The 18,819-nt window shown below is 37.3% G+C and overlaps 1 protein-coding gene across 2 annotated transcripts in view; it reads left to right on the plus strand.

The window, feature by feature from the left end:
• Window positions 1-18,439, plus strand: part of CFAP54 (cilia and flagella associated protein 54) — a 144,366-nt gene extending 125,927 nt beyond the window's left edge. For both annotated transcript variants that reach the window (XM_087968133.1, XM_087968134.1), the window contains exons 64-70: window positions 481-663; window positions 2,005-2,213; window positions 5,863-6,045; window positions 6,606-6,712; window positions 8,862-9,027; window positions 15,981-16,058; window positions 17,083-18,439. In XM_087968133.1, the coding sequence (XP_087824259.1) occupies window positions 481-663; window positions 2,005-2,213; window positions 5,863-6,045; window positions 6,606-6,712; window positions 8,862-9,027; window positions 15,981-16,058; window positions 17,083-17,202 (1,046 nt within the window). In that variant the 3' untranslated portion in view covers window positions 17,203-18,439. The remainder of the gene's footprint in view (window positions 1-480; window positions 664-2,004; window positions 2,214-5,862; window positions 6,046-6,605; window positions 6,713-8,861; window positions 9,028-15,980; window positions 16,059-17,082) is intronic.
• Window positions 18,440-18,819: the final 380 nt, after the last annotated feature.

Raw genomic sequence — 18,819 nt, forward strand, 5'->3', positions numbered from 1 at the left:
ATCAGAAGGAAATGGCTGAAACCAGATTAGTCAATAACCGTAAGATAGCCATGTAATAATTAAAGCCTTCACTATTGGCAGAGGATTATTGGGTAGCACTGATAGGCTACCCAAAATATGCTTACAGGAACAGAGACAATGGGGCTTACAATTTTGAGAATCCTTATGAATTTTCAATATTCGGCATAAATGTGAACTAAAATATGATCTGTTCTCCGCACAAGTTCTAAAATTCGATACACAGAATCCAATTAAACAATGAGTCAAAAACATTATACTTGTACATTTATCCATTGAAGAAAATGATCACACACTACTTGTGTATTACACGTCTGCATTACAACTCTGTACTTCTGACCAGAGCTCTGCACCTATGTATTAGAGCTAATTCTATTGCTAAATTTAGCATAGTATAAATCCTTAAAATTTACTGTAGCTACAGTGTTTTATTTAATTTTTTTCAAATATTCCATACTCTAGGAAAATATGAAGTTACTTATAAAATTCCCGTGGTATGTTCTGTACAAGAGACAAAATCAGAAAGTAATGGAGTTGAAAGAGTCGCTTCTAAAGAAAGCCAGGGCAGACCGGAAATACCTTGGCTTCATGTACTACGCTACCATACATACTTAACCAGGTTTTTGAACCTGACTCCACTGGCTGGTAGGAATATATCTTAGACTTTTAATATTGTGGTACAACCAGGTCTATTGTTTCTATAAAATAGTATGCCCATATTCCAGAATCAGTATTTTGATAAATTACACAAACGAAACTAGCTTTATTGTTTGATTGTTTTCCTAAGTATAAAAATGCTGCATTTTTAAATTTATGGATTACCACCCATCTTTTCATGTATTAATAAGGTGTTTCCTTTTAAAAATGCAGTTTTGTAAAGGATTTAATTTTATTTCCACTTAATTTAGTCATTGTACACAAATACCAAGGAACATTAGGAAATCATGCAATTTCCCAGAATCCCCTCCACTTTTGACCTGCTTGTAGGCTTTAGACTTAGATTACTATAAATAGTACAAATGGAATAGCAGGGATAGTAGTGTTGGACAGTGTTTTAAATCAATGTAGAATTGATATTTTTCATAAGAAAGATATTAACCCTCTGAGTACAATGTCTAGTACATGGGTGTCTAACCTCTTGGCTTGACTGGACTCATTGAGGGAGGAAGAACGATCTTGGGTCACATATGAAGTATATAATATAGTTAATGTGTATAAATCACACAATAATGTTAAAAGTTTATGATCCTGTGGGGATGCATTACTAGCTGCCCAGGGCCACCTGTGGGCCACATTATGGACATGCTTGGTCTAGCATTTCTAGATAATTCTGTGGAACAGATTTCACTAAAGTGCAAGAAGAACCCATGATGATTAATATAGACTAATACACCACTCCGTATTTAGCAACTATCTTTAATTAGCAGCCATTTGCAAATACAATAATAATAAAATTCATTTTCTGAAAATGTATGCATTTACAACCAATTTTTAATACATGCCAGACTGAGAGTAACACTGGGTAGCTGTATGAGAGAACTTTATCAAGATGACACAGCTGCAACCAGTGATCTTTGCAGTGTCTCCTCCTGTCTCAGGTGTTCACTTAACAACCAAGTCTTTGGAACAGGACTTGGTCACTAAATAAGGAGAGGGTAAATAGAAGTGATTTAGATGAATCAACGATTCTAAGAAAAAATATGGCCTAGGACTTACCGCTAATGTTTCTAAATGTCCCAAGATCCGAGAAAAACTGATGGCAGGCCTGAAAGTTACCGAAGTACACACTATAATTTCATGTGAGATATTATTACTTTGATTTATTCCTCATGATTAGTAATGTCTCAAAAAATCTGCTTTGAAATGCAGGTAAGCTATTTTGTAATTTTTATAACATGGTAGATCATACATATTGCTATAAAATTCCAGCTAAATAAATGAAATACATACATACATACATAGCTGTACTGTTATTATTTTCCACAGCTGTCCCAAAAGCAGGAAAAGGCTTATTTGTTAAAGAAGATGTGCTGTACACCTCAGTGTTTGACACAACAATTGCCCTGCGCTTGGCAAGACTTCATTCTTTTTTAAAAAGCCATTTGCCCATTTATTCTGGCTGCTGTCTTCAAGAGCCTCCAAAACAGCTGTATGGTTTGGAGAAGCCTTTCTTTAGCATGACTGCAATTGGAAAGGTAACTTCAGATTTAATTATAATTTTAAAATGTATTGATACATAATTTTCCATTTGTCTGTAAAATATATAAGATATCTAATAAAATTATTATATGATTTATTTATTCTACAAAAGCTGCCAAAGGGGTTTTGTTTTGGTTTTTTGGCACCAGGATAGAAATATGTTTTATTAAATATTAAGAACCATCACATAAATCATAAAAAGAATTTACAATAGAAAAGAAAATATATGATTATGATATGATTATGATGTGGTCATTATTTGCCTGTGCTGTGAATTAATTTATTACTTGAGCAATATCAAGTAATTTTTTAAACTGGTGAAATGGGCAGCCATATAAATTTGATTAATAAATGAAGCCTATCTTTTACCATTTTTTTTGGGGGGGGAGGGGGGAAGGTAGGAAAAAGATTTTTTGACATTTTTAATACATCTGTTATATAGGTTGTATTTTAAATGCCTGAAGTCTGTTTCTAATAGTTGTTATTATAGTCCCATTTCAAATAGACATAAAATATTGTAAAATGAGTGATATGTGAACATTTACTAGACAAATCCTTAAGGAAAGAAAAATATACAACAAAATACACAAAAAGAACAAACAAATCTGTTATTACAATTATATAATGAGTTTTCCTGATATGAAAAAAAATCTTTGAATGGATTAATTTTCAATTTAAGCCATGGGATATAAACTTAGTATTCTTGAGTTTCAAATTTAAAAGTTTTAAATTTATTTCTCTTATAAAAGAGCCTTAAATAAGCAAATTGTTTTCACCATCTTATTTCTAATTGTCACATTTTATTTTATTTTATTTTGGGTTGAAAGTAAGTGGAAGATGAGGTAAATAATGAGCAACACTTCACATCGAACAAGCAAATTTGTACAGCTGTTTTGAAGTTCTGAGTGTATTAATATATGATTTTTCAATCAACACAAATAGAATAATAGAATAACAGAGTTGGGTTCTTGGAGATCTTCTAATCCAACCCCCTGTTCAGTCAGGAAACCCTATACCATTTCAGACAAATGGTTGTCCAGTCTGTTCTTAAAAACCTCCAGTGCTGGAGCATCCACAACTTCTGGAGGCAGATTGTTCCACTGATTAATTGTTCCATCAGGAAATTTCTCCTTAGTTCTAAGTTGGTTCCTTCCTTGATTAGTTTCCATCCATTGCTTCTTGTTTTACCTTCAGGTACTTTGGAGAACAGGATGACTCCCTCTTTGTGGCAGCTCCTTAGATATTATAACACTACTATCATGTCACTGCTGGTCCTTCTTTTCATTAAACTAGACATACCCAGTTCCTGCAACTATTCTTCATATGTTTTAACCTCCAGTCCCCTAATCACTTTTGTTGTTCTTCTCTGCACTCTCTGTAAAGTCTCAACATCTTTTTTTATACTGTGGCAACCAAAACTGGATGCAGTATTTCAAGTGTGGTCTTACCAAGGCATTATAAAGTGGTACAAACACTTCAGTGATATTGATTCTATTCCTCTATTAATGCAGCCTAGGACTATACTGGCTTTTTTTTGGCAGCTGCAGCACACTGCTGGCTCATATTTAAGTGATTGTCCATTAGGACTCCAAGATCACTGTCACAGTTATTACTTTTGACCCAGGTATCCTGTACATTTGGTTTTTCTTGCCTAAATTTAGAACTTAACAATAGCACTTACACTTATATACTACCCTATGGCAGTTTACCAAGTCAGCATATTACCCCCAACAATCTGGTTCCTCATTTTACTGACTTCAGAAGGATGAGTCAGCCTCAATCCCTGTCAGGATCGAACTCCAGGGTGTGGGTGAAGTTATATACTGCATTCTAACCACTGTCCTACCAAGGGTACATTGGTGAGAATTTTATTTTTTTTACTATGAATTTCATTATGTTAGATAGGGCCCAGTGTTCAAGTCTGTTGAGAAACTTCTGTACCTTGAGCTTATCTTCTGGAGTGTTGGCTATTTGTGGCCTGTTCCTTTCTGTTCCTTATATACAGGTAAAACCTCTGAAAAAGTAAGACTACAGTATGCTAAATTCCTATCCCACGCTCTGGAAATCCTTCTGCACAGAAAGTACATCTCGTTTTTTTGGCCAGAGTTAGTGCCAAGTAACTGGTCTTAGTGCCAAGATGCATAACAACATCAACATCACAGTTCTTACTAGCATTCTTGACTATCTTAACAAAGTGCCTCTTTTTTCTGCTGGCAGTAGCATGAGGTAGACACCTCATCTCTTTCAAAACCTCCACATCCTTTCCTAAATTGACAGCTTCTAAATTGAGTCACCAGAAGATGGCTTCTCTTTTTAGATACCTTGCTCACCTCACATGGCTGATTTGCAATACCTGATTCACATCTTCTCTTACCCAAACAACTTCCTCATGAAACACAACCTCCTGCTCAGTTGAGACATTATTGTCATCACAAAGAGCTGAATATGCCCCCTTAATATAAATATTAAGTTCAGCAAGGGCATTGTGTCTATTGTGCAGGGACACACCAAAAGCTTTATGTTTATAGTCCATAGCTCTCTCTACCAAATCCAATACTACTATTTAAAGGATAAGCATATCTTGGATGCATATTATCATAATAAAATAGTATTTTGTAGCAAATTATTAGAAGTATTACCGTGTTTCTCACAAAATAAGGCCGGGCCTTATTTTTTTTTGACCCCTGAAAAAACGGCGAGGCTGTCTTTTCAGGGGTGACTTAATTTCCTCCCCACCTAGAGTGGCCCTTACGCACGTACCTCGCCGTGAGGCCGCTTCTATCGGCCGACGAAAGCTCCCCAAAGGCAGAGTCCCCAGCTGCTTCAGAGCGTGGCATGGCTGCCCATGTCCCCTCGCCTTTAGGCAGTCTCTTTTGGGCGATGGAAGCTCCCCAAATGCAGTCACCAGCCACTTTGATCAGCCGGTAGAAGCGGCTTCGGGTGAGGGGAGTGTGTGTGTGTGCTTGCCCCGAGGCCGCTTCTACCGGCCGATCGAAGTGGCTGGTGACTGCATTTGGAGAGCTTCTATCGCCCAAAAGAGACTGCCTAAAGGCGAGGGGACATGGGCAGCCATGCCTCGCCCTGAAGCGGCTGGTGACTCTGCCTTCAAAGGAGCTTTCGTCTGCCGATAGAAGCGGCCTTGTGGAGAGGGGAGTGTGTGTGTGTGTGCGCGCCCCAAGGCCGCTTCTACCGGCTGATCGAAGTGGCTGGTGACTGCATTTGGGGAGCTTCCATCGCCCGAAAGAGACTGCCTAAAGGCGAGGGGACACGGGTAGTTTCACCACGCCCTGAAGCAGCTGGGGACTCTGCCTTCATGGAGCTTGTATCGGCTATCGGGGTATTCTAGCCTAGGCTACCTGCAGGGCACTTCTAAAGGCAAGTTTTCTCCCCATACCCCCTGTCCTTCCCCCCCATTTCTCTTCACCTCGTGTGGTTCTAACAAACAATGTGAGAAATGGCGGGAAAACGCATGGTTTAAATAGGCCTACATTTTGGGGGCGGGGCTTAATTTCACCTCATGCCTAGAAATCATGCTGGGTCTTCCTATTGGTGGAGGCCATATTGTTGGAGAAACACGGTAGGTAGCAAATTTATAGTTTTAAACATGAAGTCAAATATTCTTATAAAGGGTTATATAACTTTTAGGGAAGTCTAGGATCAGGTGGAATTTCACAGAGAACACCATCTATGAAAATGATTTCCAGTACTTTTACTTCTGAGATAGACATGCATTCAGACAACAAAGCAACCTGTTCTCCCATGAAGGAACTTTGTGTGCAGTGGTACCTTCCCTCTTTGGAAAAATCAGCAAATGAAGAAGAGACTATGGTATGGTAACAAATTTTATGCTTTAACTATAAAGGACTGATGTGCATATCTACTACATTTGTTTGTTTATATCCCACATTTATTATCTTTGTAAATAACTCAAGGTGACAAATATATTCAACATGCCTATATTGTCCCCAGTACATGATGCATGTTCCACATTATTTTTCTATTACAGGTAAAATTGATTAAAAGAAAAATTGCAGCAAGCAAGCAAGCAAGCAACTAAGAAAAAAATAAGCTATTCAAGCAGGGTTTCCCAGGAGATTTGGATCTTAGGCCTTTTCCAGTTGCCATAAGTGTCATCTGAATCCTTTTAGGATTAATGGGTCAGAGACCTGAGAGTAGTTGACTATTTGACATCATTGACATATGATCCAGTAGAGGTTGTCTGTTGGATGGGCGATCAGATAAGCATTATGCTATATGCACATTTCCTTTAATTATTAATATATTACTATATATGGATCAAAAATGTAACATATATAGATCATGTTGTGATTATTATTAAACATGCAATTTCAACAATAATATTAAGCCAGTATTTCTCCTTTGTGCAGGTTTTGTTCATTTTTGCTTATAATATAAAACCTATCAAAATTATCAACATCAGTTCTTTCAATTCAGCTTACATAAACTGTGGTTATTTGTGGATTCCACTGAACAGGTAATTTAATTTGTTTTGTTTCTTGTATGTTTTATTTCATACAAAATGTGTGCCTTGTTGATATTTTGTGGTCAAGGTTAACAAGCATAGTCAAAACAGCCATTTATCAATGTTCAAAGCAGTAACAAAATCAAATAACCTATGCACAGCAGGACCATATATGTGACACATTATCTATAGGTTATAATTTCTATTTCTCCTCCAGCTACATTGTCAGTGCCCCAAACCTTGTTATCTGATAATCAAGGGTGACTTTAAGGGTGGTATGAGAGGAAAGTGGGAATTAAGTACTTTATCTACAGAATACTAATCATTAGCTTTTGGATTCCAGCCAATGCAAACTGAAGAAACATCTGTGGTGTTACATTGGGGAATTTAGAAGTAATGAATAAGTAAATTAGTCTGGAGATCAAATGTCAGAAGATGACATTTATCAAATAAGAAATGAGAAAGTACAGGTAGCATCTATAAAACCAGGATCATTTACCAGCCAAAAATCTGAAATACTCATATTTTTAATATTAAACATAATCTAAGTTGTCAGAAAATTGTAGGATAACATAATTTACATTTAAGACTACATATATATATATATATATGGTATTCAGCTTTGTTCGGGTATTATCCCACATCATTATAGTTGTGCTTTAAAAGCACAACTATAATGACGTGGGAAAATACCGAACAAAGCTGAATACATGTAAGTACCCGCGAAACTTAAGAAAACACACACACACACACACACACACACACATGTGTGTGTGTGTGTGTGTAGATTTCACGGTTGTACAGGTATGTAGGTCTAGGTGTGTTCGGGTCTTTTCCCGTGTAAGATTAAGAGTATCTTGGCGACGTTTGTGCTTTCGGCTTCGTGCCAGTGCAAGCAGCCGAAAGCACCAGCCTGAGGATGGCGAGTGGGACCTCGCTGAAACATCGCCAAGATTCTCTTAATCTTACACGGGAAAAGACCCGAACACACCTAGACCTGCATACATACATACATACATACATACATACATACATACATACATACATACATACATACGAAAACCTCTCAATAATAATACAAATAATTCTAGTATATTTTTCCTAATTTGTGCTATAGATGCTTCCAATTTACATTTAGAGAAAAAGCAGAATATGAAAACTTTGAGAATGTGAAACTTTTAGATAACCATCAAATGAAGTAGTATTTATGTGGTACACTAGCACAGTGGAAGTTGTTTTTTCTACTGGTTATAGATTTCAGTTACACAGATGAAGCAGATGTTTCCACAGAATTAACATGTAAACAAGAAAGAAGCAATTTGGGAAAGGCTTGATACAATTGGCCCTGTCGATGTAGTTCTGTTTAAGTTGTTTTTGTGAGATAAACTGTCAGTTCTTGCCTATATAGAGATAACTCTGTACTGTCCATATTAGGTTCTTATTAGAACACTCCAGCATATATAGCAGAAATAGTTTACTGCAGTCTTTATATGCTTTGGGTTCCATTATGTTCAACTTGTAAACAGTAATTTGGTTCAAGATCCAATCTGAGTCGATTACTGGAGCAAAGATTTGTTCTTCCAAGCATTTGGGTCATGCTGGAGCCCGTCATCTGGGAATTTCTCTGTCTCCACCAGAACCAGTAATCTGGTTCTTCTATAATTCTGAAATATATCTTCACTTGAGATATTCGTCTTTCCTTGCCTACATATTTTGCTGTTCTGTTATGTCACATTTCTGCTTCTGTCCCTTGCTTCATTCTCCTCATCCAGCTGATTACAATCATTCTGACTTCTATATGATGGCTTTTCATCTCCATTTTCTTGTCCTACACATACAGTATTTCCTCTTGAATTTCTTCTTCCTCTTCCTCCTCCACTGACTTTTCTATGAATTGCTTCTTATATTCTGGAATATTAGCATTTCCATTTCATATCATTCTTTGTAATTAATCTTTTCATGCTATGTCTATCAAGTCGCAGCCATGTTGAATTCTCTTGCAGAAGTATTATCATATTTAAAAGTCTTCTCTCCTACTTTAAATGGCAGTTACAATAAAAATCTTCCTGTCTTAATCGTATTATTCAAGGTAACAGCTTATTCATACATGTACAATATTACTATAATTCTATTTTATAGCATTCATATTATATTCTTTTAGAGTTATTGCTCTACGTGAAAAATTGGCTGATTTGAAGCAACAACTTGAAATGTTAATACAGTCACAGATGACTGAACAGACTGAACTGATTGAAATACAGAAAGGTTTACCTCCCAAAGGACTTGGAACTCATACAGCAAAGGTGCTATTGGACAAAAACACCAAGGTATCTAAATGATTATCAGAATCAATTATCTGTTATTATCAGAAATAATACACCACGGATATCTATCTATACAACATATAAAGACAGGAGCTCTTATTCTTAGAACTGTTCTTGATTTGAATGTTCTTTTTAAAGCAAGACTGTTTTATGAAAAAAGCAGCAGGGTAACTCACTCAAGGGTAAGGAATTTCTTCTACTAAAAGTGTGTTTGAAATGTGTGCTTGGAATTTTATATGTCTTTTTATACTAACAGGAGCATCATATTTTATGCTGTGTTTTAATGTTACTTTTCAAGGGATAAATTTTATTTTACATCTATGTAACAGATTGGTAATACCGTGTTTCTCCAACAATACGGCCTCCACCAATAGGAAGGCCCAGCATGATTTCTAGGCATGAGGTGAAATTAAGCCCTGCCTCCAAAATTTAGGCCGTTGCAAACCATGCTTTTCCCCGCCATTTCTCACATCGTTTGTTAGAACTACACGAGGTGAAGAGAAATGGGCGGGGAAGGGCGGGAGGTATGGGGAGAAAACTTGCCTTTAGGAGTGCCCTGCAGGTAGCCCAGGCTAGAATACCCTGATAGCCGATAGAAGCTCCCTTGAAGGCAGAGTCCCGAGCCACTTCAGGGTGAGGCGTGGCTGCCCATGTCCCCTCGCCATTAGGCAGTTTCGGGCGATGGAAGCTCCCCAAATGCAGTTACCAGCCACTTTGATCGGCCAGTAGAAGCGGCCTCGCGGCAAGGGGAGTGTGTGTGTGCGCTCACCCCAAGGCCGCTTCCATCGGCCGATCAAAGTGGCTGGTGACTGCATTTGGGGAGCTTCCATCGCCCGAAAGAGACTGCCTAAAGGCAAGGGGACACGGGCAGCCACGCCACACCCTGAAGCAGCTGGGGACTCTGCCTTCGGGGAGCTTTTGTCGGCCGATAGAAGCGGCTTCGCGGCGAGGTACATGCGTATGGGCCGCTCTAGGTGGGGGAGGAAATTAAGTCACCCCCGAAAAGATGGTCTAGCTGTTTTTTCAGGGGTCAAAAAAAAAAAAGGCCCGGCCTTATTTTGTGAGAAACACGGTAGTATTATAGTGTTTATATTATTCTGCTTTTTTAGAATTACTGCTATATTTTGATTCCCCCACAAATACTGATTTTATTGTTGAATATTGAACAAGCCTTATTTAAGAACAATTGACATGATTTCTGCAAAGTTCTTCCTCACTAACATTTTATTAAAGTACACCTTTTATGATCTGTAACTCCATCAGATGCATAGAGCAGCTAGATTGATATAAGTTTTAAATTGGGATGAGAGTGGATAAGGGAGGGAAACACAGCTTTGTTACGCAAATGCAAGTTACATATGACTCAAACTATAATAGTACCTTATCAATCAAATCCCTGCTTTAACAATATCATAATTTTACTGTCTCAATTTCAAAAGCACCTTTGAGTGAGAGATTGCTGAATTCACATATTTTAAAAAGTTTGAGGCCATCTTAAAAGATCTCCACAAACATTGTGGGATATTTAGCCCATTTTCAGAATATTATATTTATTGGGGGAATTGTTATGAGGATAACTAACTTGGCTGCAAAGGTACTATTTCTTCTTTTTCAAAGGCAGTGTAACCTACAGCCATGTCAGCATTTTTGCAATCTTACACTTACTATTAACAATATACATTAGTCCCTTGGTAAATACTGCAGTCACTAAGTGGAAAATCACATGTCCATGGCAGGTTTATGATGTAACTTCACATTGAATCATTAAGTGAATCACCACAGTCACTAATCATGTCATCAGATGACCATAACTTATGCTTTTACTTACACACTTTTCATAAACTTTTCTTGTTGCAAGCCAGTTGGAGAGCAGGCAAATGATAACCATGTAAGGATCTAGTAATTTACCATCATGAATTTCAAACAATTATTAAATGAAGCAGGCAGTAAATGAGAACTGTCTATGCTGTTTAGTAAGTAGCAGTGTTGGCTAACCTTTTTGGCACCCCCCACATGCTGGAAACCGAAAAAACACATGATCTTCCAGTTTCTGGTGTGCCTGGTCTTCCGGTTTCTGGTGCTCATGCGCACACCAGCTGATTGGTGCGTATGTGTTGGCTCTGCCTGGCCTTTTGGGGGGTCCTTGCACCTCCCTGCCTGCCACCCTGGTCCCTGTCGGGATGGCGGGACATCCCCACCGAAGACCCTGTTCCACAGCCCTGGACAGGGAAAGTTGGGTGGAGAATGCCGCCTTCCTCCACTGGAAAGCTGGAGCCCCTTCCTGGCCTTGAAGGGAAGGGGTGTCTGTGTTCCTGGGGCTTGGGTTGGGGGGCCAGCAGGTAGGAGAGCTTCACCCCAACTGGCTGGGATGAAGCGCCCCTCTCCAGCCCGCCACCAAGAACAAGCCAGCAGAACCCCCCACTTCTGCCAAGGGAGTGTGACTGCTTCCCGGCCAGCGCACCTCTTACCCTGGCGTTTCTCCCATGAGCATTTGCTGGCTGGGTGGTCAACTGCCCCATGCCGGCGAGCCATGCAGGCAGCTCGCTCCCTGCCAGCAGCTTCTCCTCCAGCATCCTGCCTGGAAGCGGCAGTGCAACAGCCCAGAAAGGAGCAGAGCTGTGGGCCAGGACGGGCAGGAATGGCTTCCCTCTCTCTCCGCATGAGTGGGGTTCTTGTGCGGTTCCAGCCCATGGCGCATCCATGCTTCTGGATGGCTTGGGCACCCCAGAAGAGCTGGCTGCCTCCCATGCAGCCCCCCCCAATTTGCCAAGGACGCATGACCGCTTCTGTCCCCAGTGTTTCTCCCACCCAACTCAGCTCCTGCACCGCCCTAGAAGAGCAGCCTCCGTAGTCGCAAAGGGAGGGCAGGAATGTCTGGCCAGGAATGAGGGCCTGGCTCGCCAGTGTGAGAGCGGCTGTGGTGGCTGGCCAGTCACTCCTGCCCTTTCCCTTGCAGCTGCAGTGGCTGCTGCTCGTCTGAGGAGGCGCAGGGGCTGAGCCAGGTGAGAGGAACACTAGGGACAGAAGCAGTCGTGCCTCCTTGGTAAAAGTGGTGGTAAGGGGGGCTGTGCGGGGGGCAGCCAGCTCTTCTGGGGTGCCCAAGCCAGCCAGGTGCTCCGGAGCATGGATGCGCCATGGGCTGGAGTTGCGCAAGAACCCCACTCAAGTGGAGAGGGAGGGAAGTCCCAGCTCGCCTGTCCTGGCCTACAGCTCTGCCCCTCTCCTGGTCTTCTGGCATGCGCACCTGATACTCTTCCCGTTGCTGGTCTTTGCACCCGCATGAGCACCAGAAACCAGAAGACCAAGTGGCCGACTCACATGCGCACATTGGAAACAAGATCATTTTCCTGGAGAATTTTGGTTTTTGGTGTGCATGCGCATGTGAAATCCAGCTGGCTAGCGTGCTGGAACCTGGAAGAGTAACAGGCAATGGCTCCGCGTGCCTGGAGAAATAGCTCTGCGTGCCACTTCCGGCATGTGTGCCATAGGTTCGCCATCACTGGTATATAGCATAAACTATAATAATATAGCTGTAATTGTGGTAGCTTGCTTCTGCATAGCAAAGCTGAGATGGTGTTTATCTGTAGTTTTGATAGTTTCAGATCCTTGCAGCTTTTGTCAAGCAACTATTGTCATGTTTCAGGCAAGTTTCTAGGGGTAAAATGGACAAGTGTTCCATCTTTTTATATTTTCAGATGGCTGCCACTGTTATGTTGTCTGTTTTCTAGCAACTACTTTGCAAAGGAAGTTCTAGAGAGATGTATTCTAAACAGGATTGGTAACAGTGGTGAGATATCCTGGTAATGAAGAAAACGTTATGGGTTGCATTCTAGTCTATCTGAACTTTGTGGAGCGTTTTAGAAGGCAGATGTCCATTACATTACAGTAATCTAAGCTGGGGATGATAATCATGAATCTTTAATTCTTAAAGAAAGGGAAAACTCATATATACATTCAGATGCTAAAAAGTATTGGAGCATCTTGCTCATTGGTATATCTAAGCATAAGAGTATTAACTAATTCCAGAGTTTTTAAGGAAGGACAATCCTATTCAAAGCAGATTACAGTTTTTCACCAAGCACCATTAATGTCTCTCTCTCTATATGTGTCCATGAATGCCATTGGATCTAGAGACTGCTTGACTCAAGATGACTGTGAGTGGCTTACATTTCAAAAGTAGGAACAATAAATGAAAAAGAAAAGAAAAAGAATCTGTGTTTCTGGAAAAAGACAAATTCAATAAACCAGAACAAAAATGAACATATCTAGACAATAGTTTAACACAATGTTGAGGAGGAAAGCCAGGTTTTCAGAAATTTTTGAATGGGTGTAAGGTGAAAGACATAGATGTACAAGAGGATACAATTTCAGAGAGCAAGTGATTGCAGCAGGTACATTTCCTAAATCCTGATGAATGACATTGTTTGATTGAGTGAATCTGGACCATTCTTACACCACCTGATCTTAATGGAAAGGCATTGGAGCACTTGGGTTAAAGTTCAGTTTAATAATTCAGCTATAAACTGCTTCTCCTGCTGAGTAAAAATGGGTATTGATTGAAGAAAGGGAAGGAAATTGTAGTGAGGGTGATAACCATCTTTGTAGGCATTTTATTGACAGCTAATTAGAATTTCTTTTTTTAAAAAAAGATCAAAATCAGCACAGTCAATTAGAAAATTTCTTCAAGATCTTTTACTGATAATCTGCAAAGTATTGTCAGACCAATTGCTGGCTGATGAATGTTAAAGAAAAGTAGACATTTATTTTCAAAGGAGAAGACATTTATCATGTGACAATCTTTCTTCAATATCTACTCTGATATGATTAATGAGGCATTTGTTGGCATTTCATCTGATGGGTGCTATGACAGTCCAGACAACAGTTTTCTATTTTATTATTAAAATACTGGTTTTTGAATGGATGACAAATATTTCAGGTGGTAATATAAATATAATCAATTTAAATGGCAGAATTATTTTGTCAAGGTTAATTTAATTGACATTCAGGTATTTTGACACTAAAAATAATGTGGTTTTGAAATGATTATATGGTTGCAAATATTTGGGTTGGTTTGTCACATTTCATTGAACTATAGAAGCTATTAATATTGTACAAAGACTAATCTTAGAAAATGGATTTTTCATTATATTTGCAAATTTGCAGCTGTCTTAGGAACAATTCCATTTCTATGTGTAATATATATTTTATTGTTCTGGTACTGTAGATTTATTTTAGATGAAGGTTATACTAAGAACCTAGCAGTCAAGTCTGCCAGATTTGAATATGTTTGTGTTTGAATTAATGAACTTAGTATTTTTCTTATTCTTTCAATGTTAATGAAAGACTAAGAGATTAGTGTGCTTTTTTTGTTTAATCATAAGGCTTATTACTATATTATATTTAGATACTCAGAAACTAAATACAAATATAATAGTTTATTTTGTAAAATTATTGCAAGCATATATGGAGATTGAGAGTTATAGATGCATTATATTTCATACAAGATGGATTTCTTAAAAACAATCTACTTACTTGTTTTCATCAGAGAAAATGAAATTATACCTAACGTATAATTATCAGGGAATTTGGGGTAATAACTTTTAATGAAGTAGTCATGGATGCATAATTGAAGAATATAGCATAGGAAAAATTAAAAAAAATAAGCAACCTAGTTTTTCATTCTCACTAGACTGATAGTAAAATCAGACTGTACTCATTTCAGTATATTAAAATTGGTAGTATTTGGTATTATCTTTGAGGAGGGGAAGGGATGACCAAAATCTATGCTACTGAGGATATTATGTCATCATGGCTGCATGCACTCAGGCATTCAGCATTCAGGCATGCTGATGTGTATTTACATCACGATATACACTCATACATATCATATATTCACCTAGATATACAGGCATAAACTCTCTTCCTTTTCAGTGTACTATAGTAGATTTAAACTTTCTTTGTATTATAATTTGGTGTCTCCTGCTGCTGGTTTCAGTGGAAGACGTGTAATTCAAACTGGGAAGACATATATAAAATTCTTTCCATATTGAGATTTTATTTCCAAAAACCTTTTACATAACAGACTTGGATGTTGCAGAAGAGCTGGTATACTCTGTATGCCATTTTTCTCAGCACATTTCATGGCAACAGGAGGTGATATGGGGAAAATAACACATTCAGGGAGTGAAATAAAGAAAATCCAAGGAGATGGACGCAACAGTGAAAACTGACATAGCAGACATAGAAAACTGTATAAAAGACTTTCAATATCTGGTGACTAGAACAACGTTGTTATTATAGAAACGTTTGAAATATTTAGAAATGTAAAGTAATAGATTGAAGTTGTAACTTTTTTGCATTCTACTGCACTGAAAGTCAGAAGTCAGTACTTTTAAAAAATTTCTTCTCTACAATTCCTTCATTTTTAAACTTTTCTGATTTTTGTTTCTATTTATATTTTATCTTATAATACATTTTAATTAAACATTAAAAAGACAATCTCTGATGTCTTTGATACCAGAGATTGTATCAATGTGTCGCTGAATATACCAGGTCAGTCATTCTTTTTGTAAGGGATCATTATTTATGTGCTTACCTAATTCTTCAACTGAAGCAGAAAATCATATGCTTTTTTTTAAAAAAAATCATGACTGGTAAAACGTGAATGAGAATTGTAATGTCAGTTATCTCAGTTCAGAGAAAAAAATGTTACACATCCACAATTCATGATCAGGAACACAATTTTCAACTAAAAACTTTTGCAACGTCTGATTTCTATTTTATTTTTATTTTGCTTGGAATAGGTCTGCTAAAATTTTCTATGGGTAATTTAAAAAAAACACCTTTTTGGTTTATAAGAAAATAATTTTTAACTTTGGCCAAACATGTTGATAGTATGATATGAGAAATTAAAAATATATAATAAAGTAGCCCTTATTTTCTTATTATTTATTTAGGAAATGGTTAAAGTGTGCTTTTCTGAAATAAAAGCCTTGTTGTCTATTACCACAGATCACTCTTCACCGCTTAAAGAGGTACATTATTTGGATTTTTAAAAATATATTTTCCCAATTCTAATTCTTTTCTAGTAGATTTCTGTTATTAATTGTATTCTGGAAAGCATATTTTATTATATTCTGAATATGAAGTTATTTGTATTAGTGTGATTATAATTTTTGTTGTCTGGAATATAAGCTTTTCTTAGGTTACAATACATGTACAATACATTATACAATATGTACATGTTTGTCATGTGTTATATTAACATTAGTGAATAATTAAACATTTTAATGTATTAAAATGTTTTGTTCCCCCTCAGGTGATCTAAAAAAAGAAAAAAAGTTTTATGTATTCTTTTGTAAAGTACAATACATACTTGTAGCTTAATGTTTGTTTTTATGTAAATTTGTAAGATTGGATCATAAGATATCCATACAGAGGACATGCTGCAATAGTGGTGCCTCTAAGGCTTTCATGGCTAAGGTGGGACTTGACCCCCAGCAAGAAGGGTGCAGTGGCAAGTAGAGCTGGACAGGGGCAATTGGCAGCAGAGGTGGCTAAAAGAACAGCAATGGGTGGGGGATAAGCAGAGGAGGGAATTGAAGGAGAGGCAGAGGAAGCAATCCAGTCCTTACCATATGCTTATCGAGCCTTAGGTCTAGGAGGGACCAAAATGGGAATGGCTTGGATCGGAGTGAGTCCTCGGTTAATGACCAATAGAATTGAATTGAACTGAATTGCACAGAGATAGAAGCGCTAGTTCCAACTGTCATGGTAACTTTGAAGGATTATTGTACTGTGTAATTCAGTTTGGGGAATTACAGTGACAGGTAGATCTCTTTCTGCTAATGTAAAGTGATTGATTTTTGGCCATGTATGTATATTGAGCAATTTTTTTCTAGTTTTCTTTAGTTAAGATCTTGTTAGTATATGTGATATTAACCAAAAGGCCGAGAAACAATTGTTCCTAATAAAAATGTTCCTCTCAAAGACTATCTTTAGCTAAGATGATCAGCCACAACTTAATTCAAACACAAGCATATTCTCTCTTTTTTCCAGATCCCATTTGAGATCACTCTACCATCAATAAAAAATTTAAGCAAATTGTTCGATCCAGCAAATGGATGTGTAATAATGGCAGGAAACGTTTTCAGCTGGATAGTATCTCTGCTTGCTTGAATGTTTTTTCAGGAGTAAAACTGACATGTTTCATTTAATGATTGATTTGACAGCTTTTTGGATCAGTATCCCATCACTCTGAAACAACTGGAGCTCTGTTACTTGAAGTCTAGAACTGATTCACAAAAATCTTTAGATTTATAAAATGCTTTAAGCAGTAATTTAAATAATTAACATATTGATTTTTGCATTTTCTGTTGCTCTTGGTTTAGAAATATTATTTTTGGTGCTTGGTTTTATACATCTTGGTTCAATATGGTTTCAGTTTCATTGTTTTCTTCAAAAATAATGAAAATAAATCCAGTTACACAGTTCTTTTGGTTGCATTCTTAAATGAAAACCATTCGTTAACTGTATAGATATTTTTCTATTTGCCTTAACTGTTTAAAAGTAATTATTTAGCACCAGATATGATATTCTCCCATCCACTTCTAGTAGCAATCAGTGTGTTCGCAGCTTTTCATCGAATGTTTTATTTGTATTTCTAGATATATTTGTATATTGTTAGAACTAGGATGTCAAAATACTGTAGAAATGACACCTGCTTAATCTTGTCTATGGAGTTTTTGTTACTTTTTGTAATATTTATTTTGCAAGTTAGAAATACAAACATTATCTCCATTCTTCTCTTGTAGCAAGTGTAAACAACAAGATCTTTGCCCTTATATTTGCATCTGCAGACTACAAGAAGAAAGGAATAAAATCACATTCCTATTAATGCACTTGGCAGAGGTGTAAAATAACAAATAATTAAAATGATACCACATTAACATTTATATATCAACTTAGTTTTCAAAGTTTCAGTAAGAAGCAGAACTATTTTGAACTACTGTCCTGAGTAAAAAGGATGCATAAAAATCAAATTATTCAAACTACTCTCAGTTAAAAAATGCATAACATTCCCTCATCCTTTCTCTGGTTGTTTTTTATACCAAGCAAAAAGCTGGGTGGGGTGGGGGGGAGATATATATTTGGAATTGCAGCACTTTAGATTCCAGAAATGTGTTTCAGAATACTATGTGTGCAAATAAAGCACTGTGATTTTTAAGGTAATTTTTGTCTAGGATTATATGGCAATAATACAACATAATAATCTCACTGTGGAAAAATATGCCATTCTTTAAAGAACTGCAAAGATGCTGTATTCTTTGCCAACCATCAATTCAGAAGTGAATACGAAACACGACATACCCCTAAACAGTGACAGAAGCAGGTTATTGTTTTCTGAGTTTCATGAATGCATTTGGATAAAGTGTAGTTAATCTTGTCTTTGAAAAATAGCAGAAACAAGTCATTTTTCTAAGCTATTTTGAATCTTTTTTCAGTAAACCATACTTGTTTCACTTAGTGACTGTTCTAACCTCTAGAGACTAAATATGAGTATTAGTCACCAATAAATAATCTGTTGTTCAAGCAAAAAGATGATGTTGGCAAAAGGACTCTTATTTATGCATATATTATGACCATATTTTTGTGACGTACTATATTTTTACCAATACTGTGAATATAAGAATATATGAAAACACCATGCAATAAATATGAATTATTACATTCTGCAAGGTGCTAGAGTAGAAATAAAAACCCCTTCCCCATTTTGCCTTCAATAAAAGTTTATTT

Source organism: Notechis scutatus, chromosome 6 (genome assembly GCF_049901735.1).
Source record: "Notechis scutatus isolate UNSWTSFEM ecotype Mainland chromosome 6, rNotScu1.2, whole genome shotgun sequence".
Classification (NCBI taxonomy): Eukaryota; Metazoa; Chordata; class Lepidosauria; order Squamata; family Elapidae; genus Notechis; species Notechis scutatus.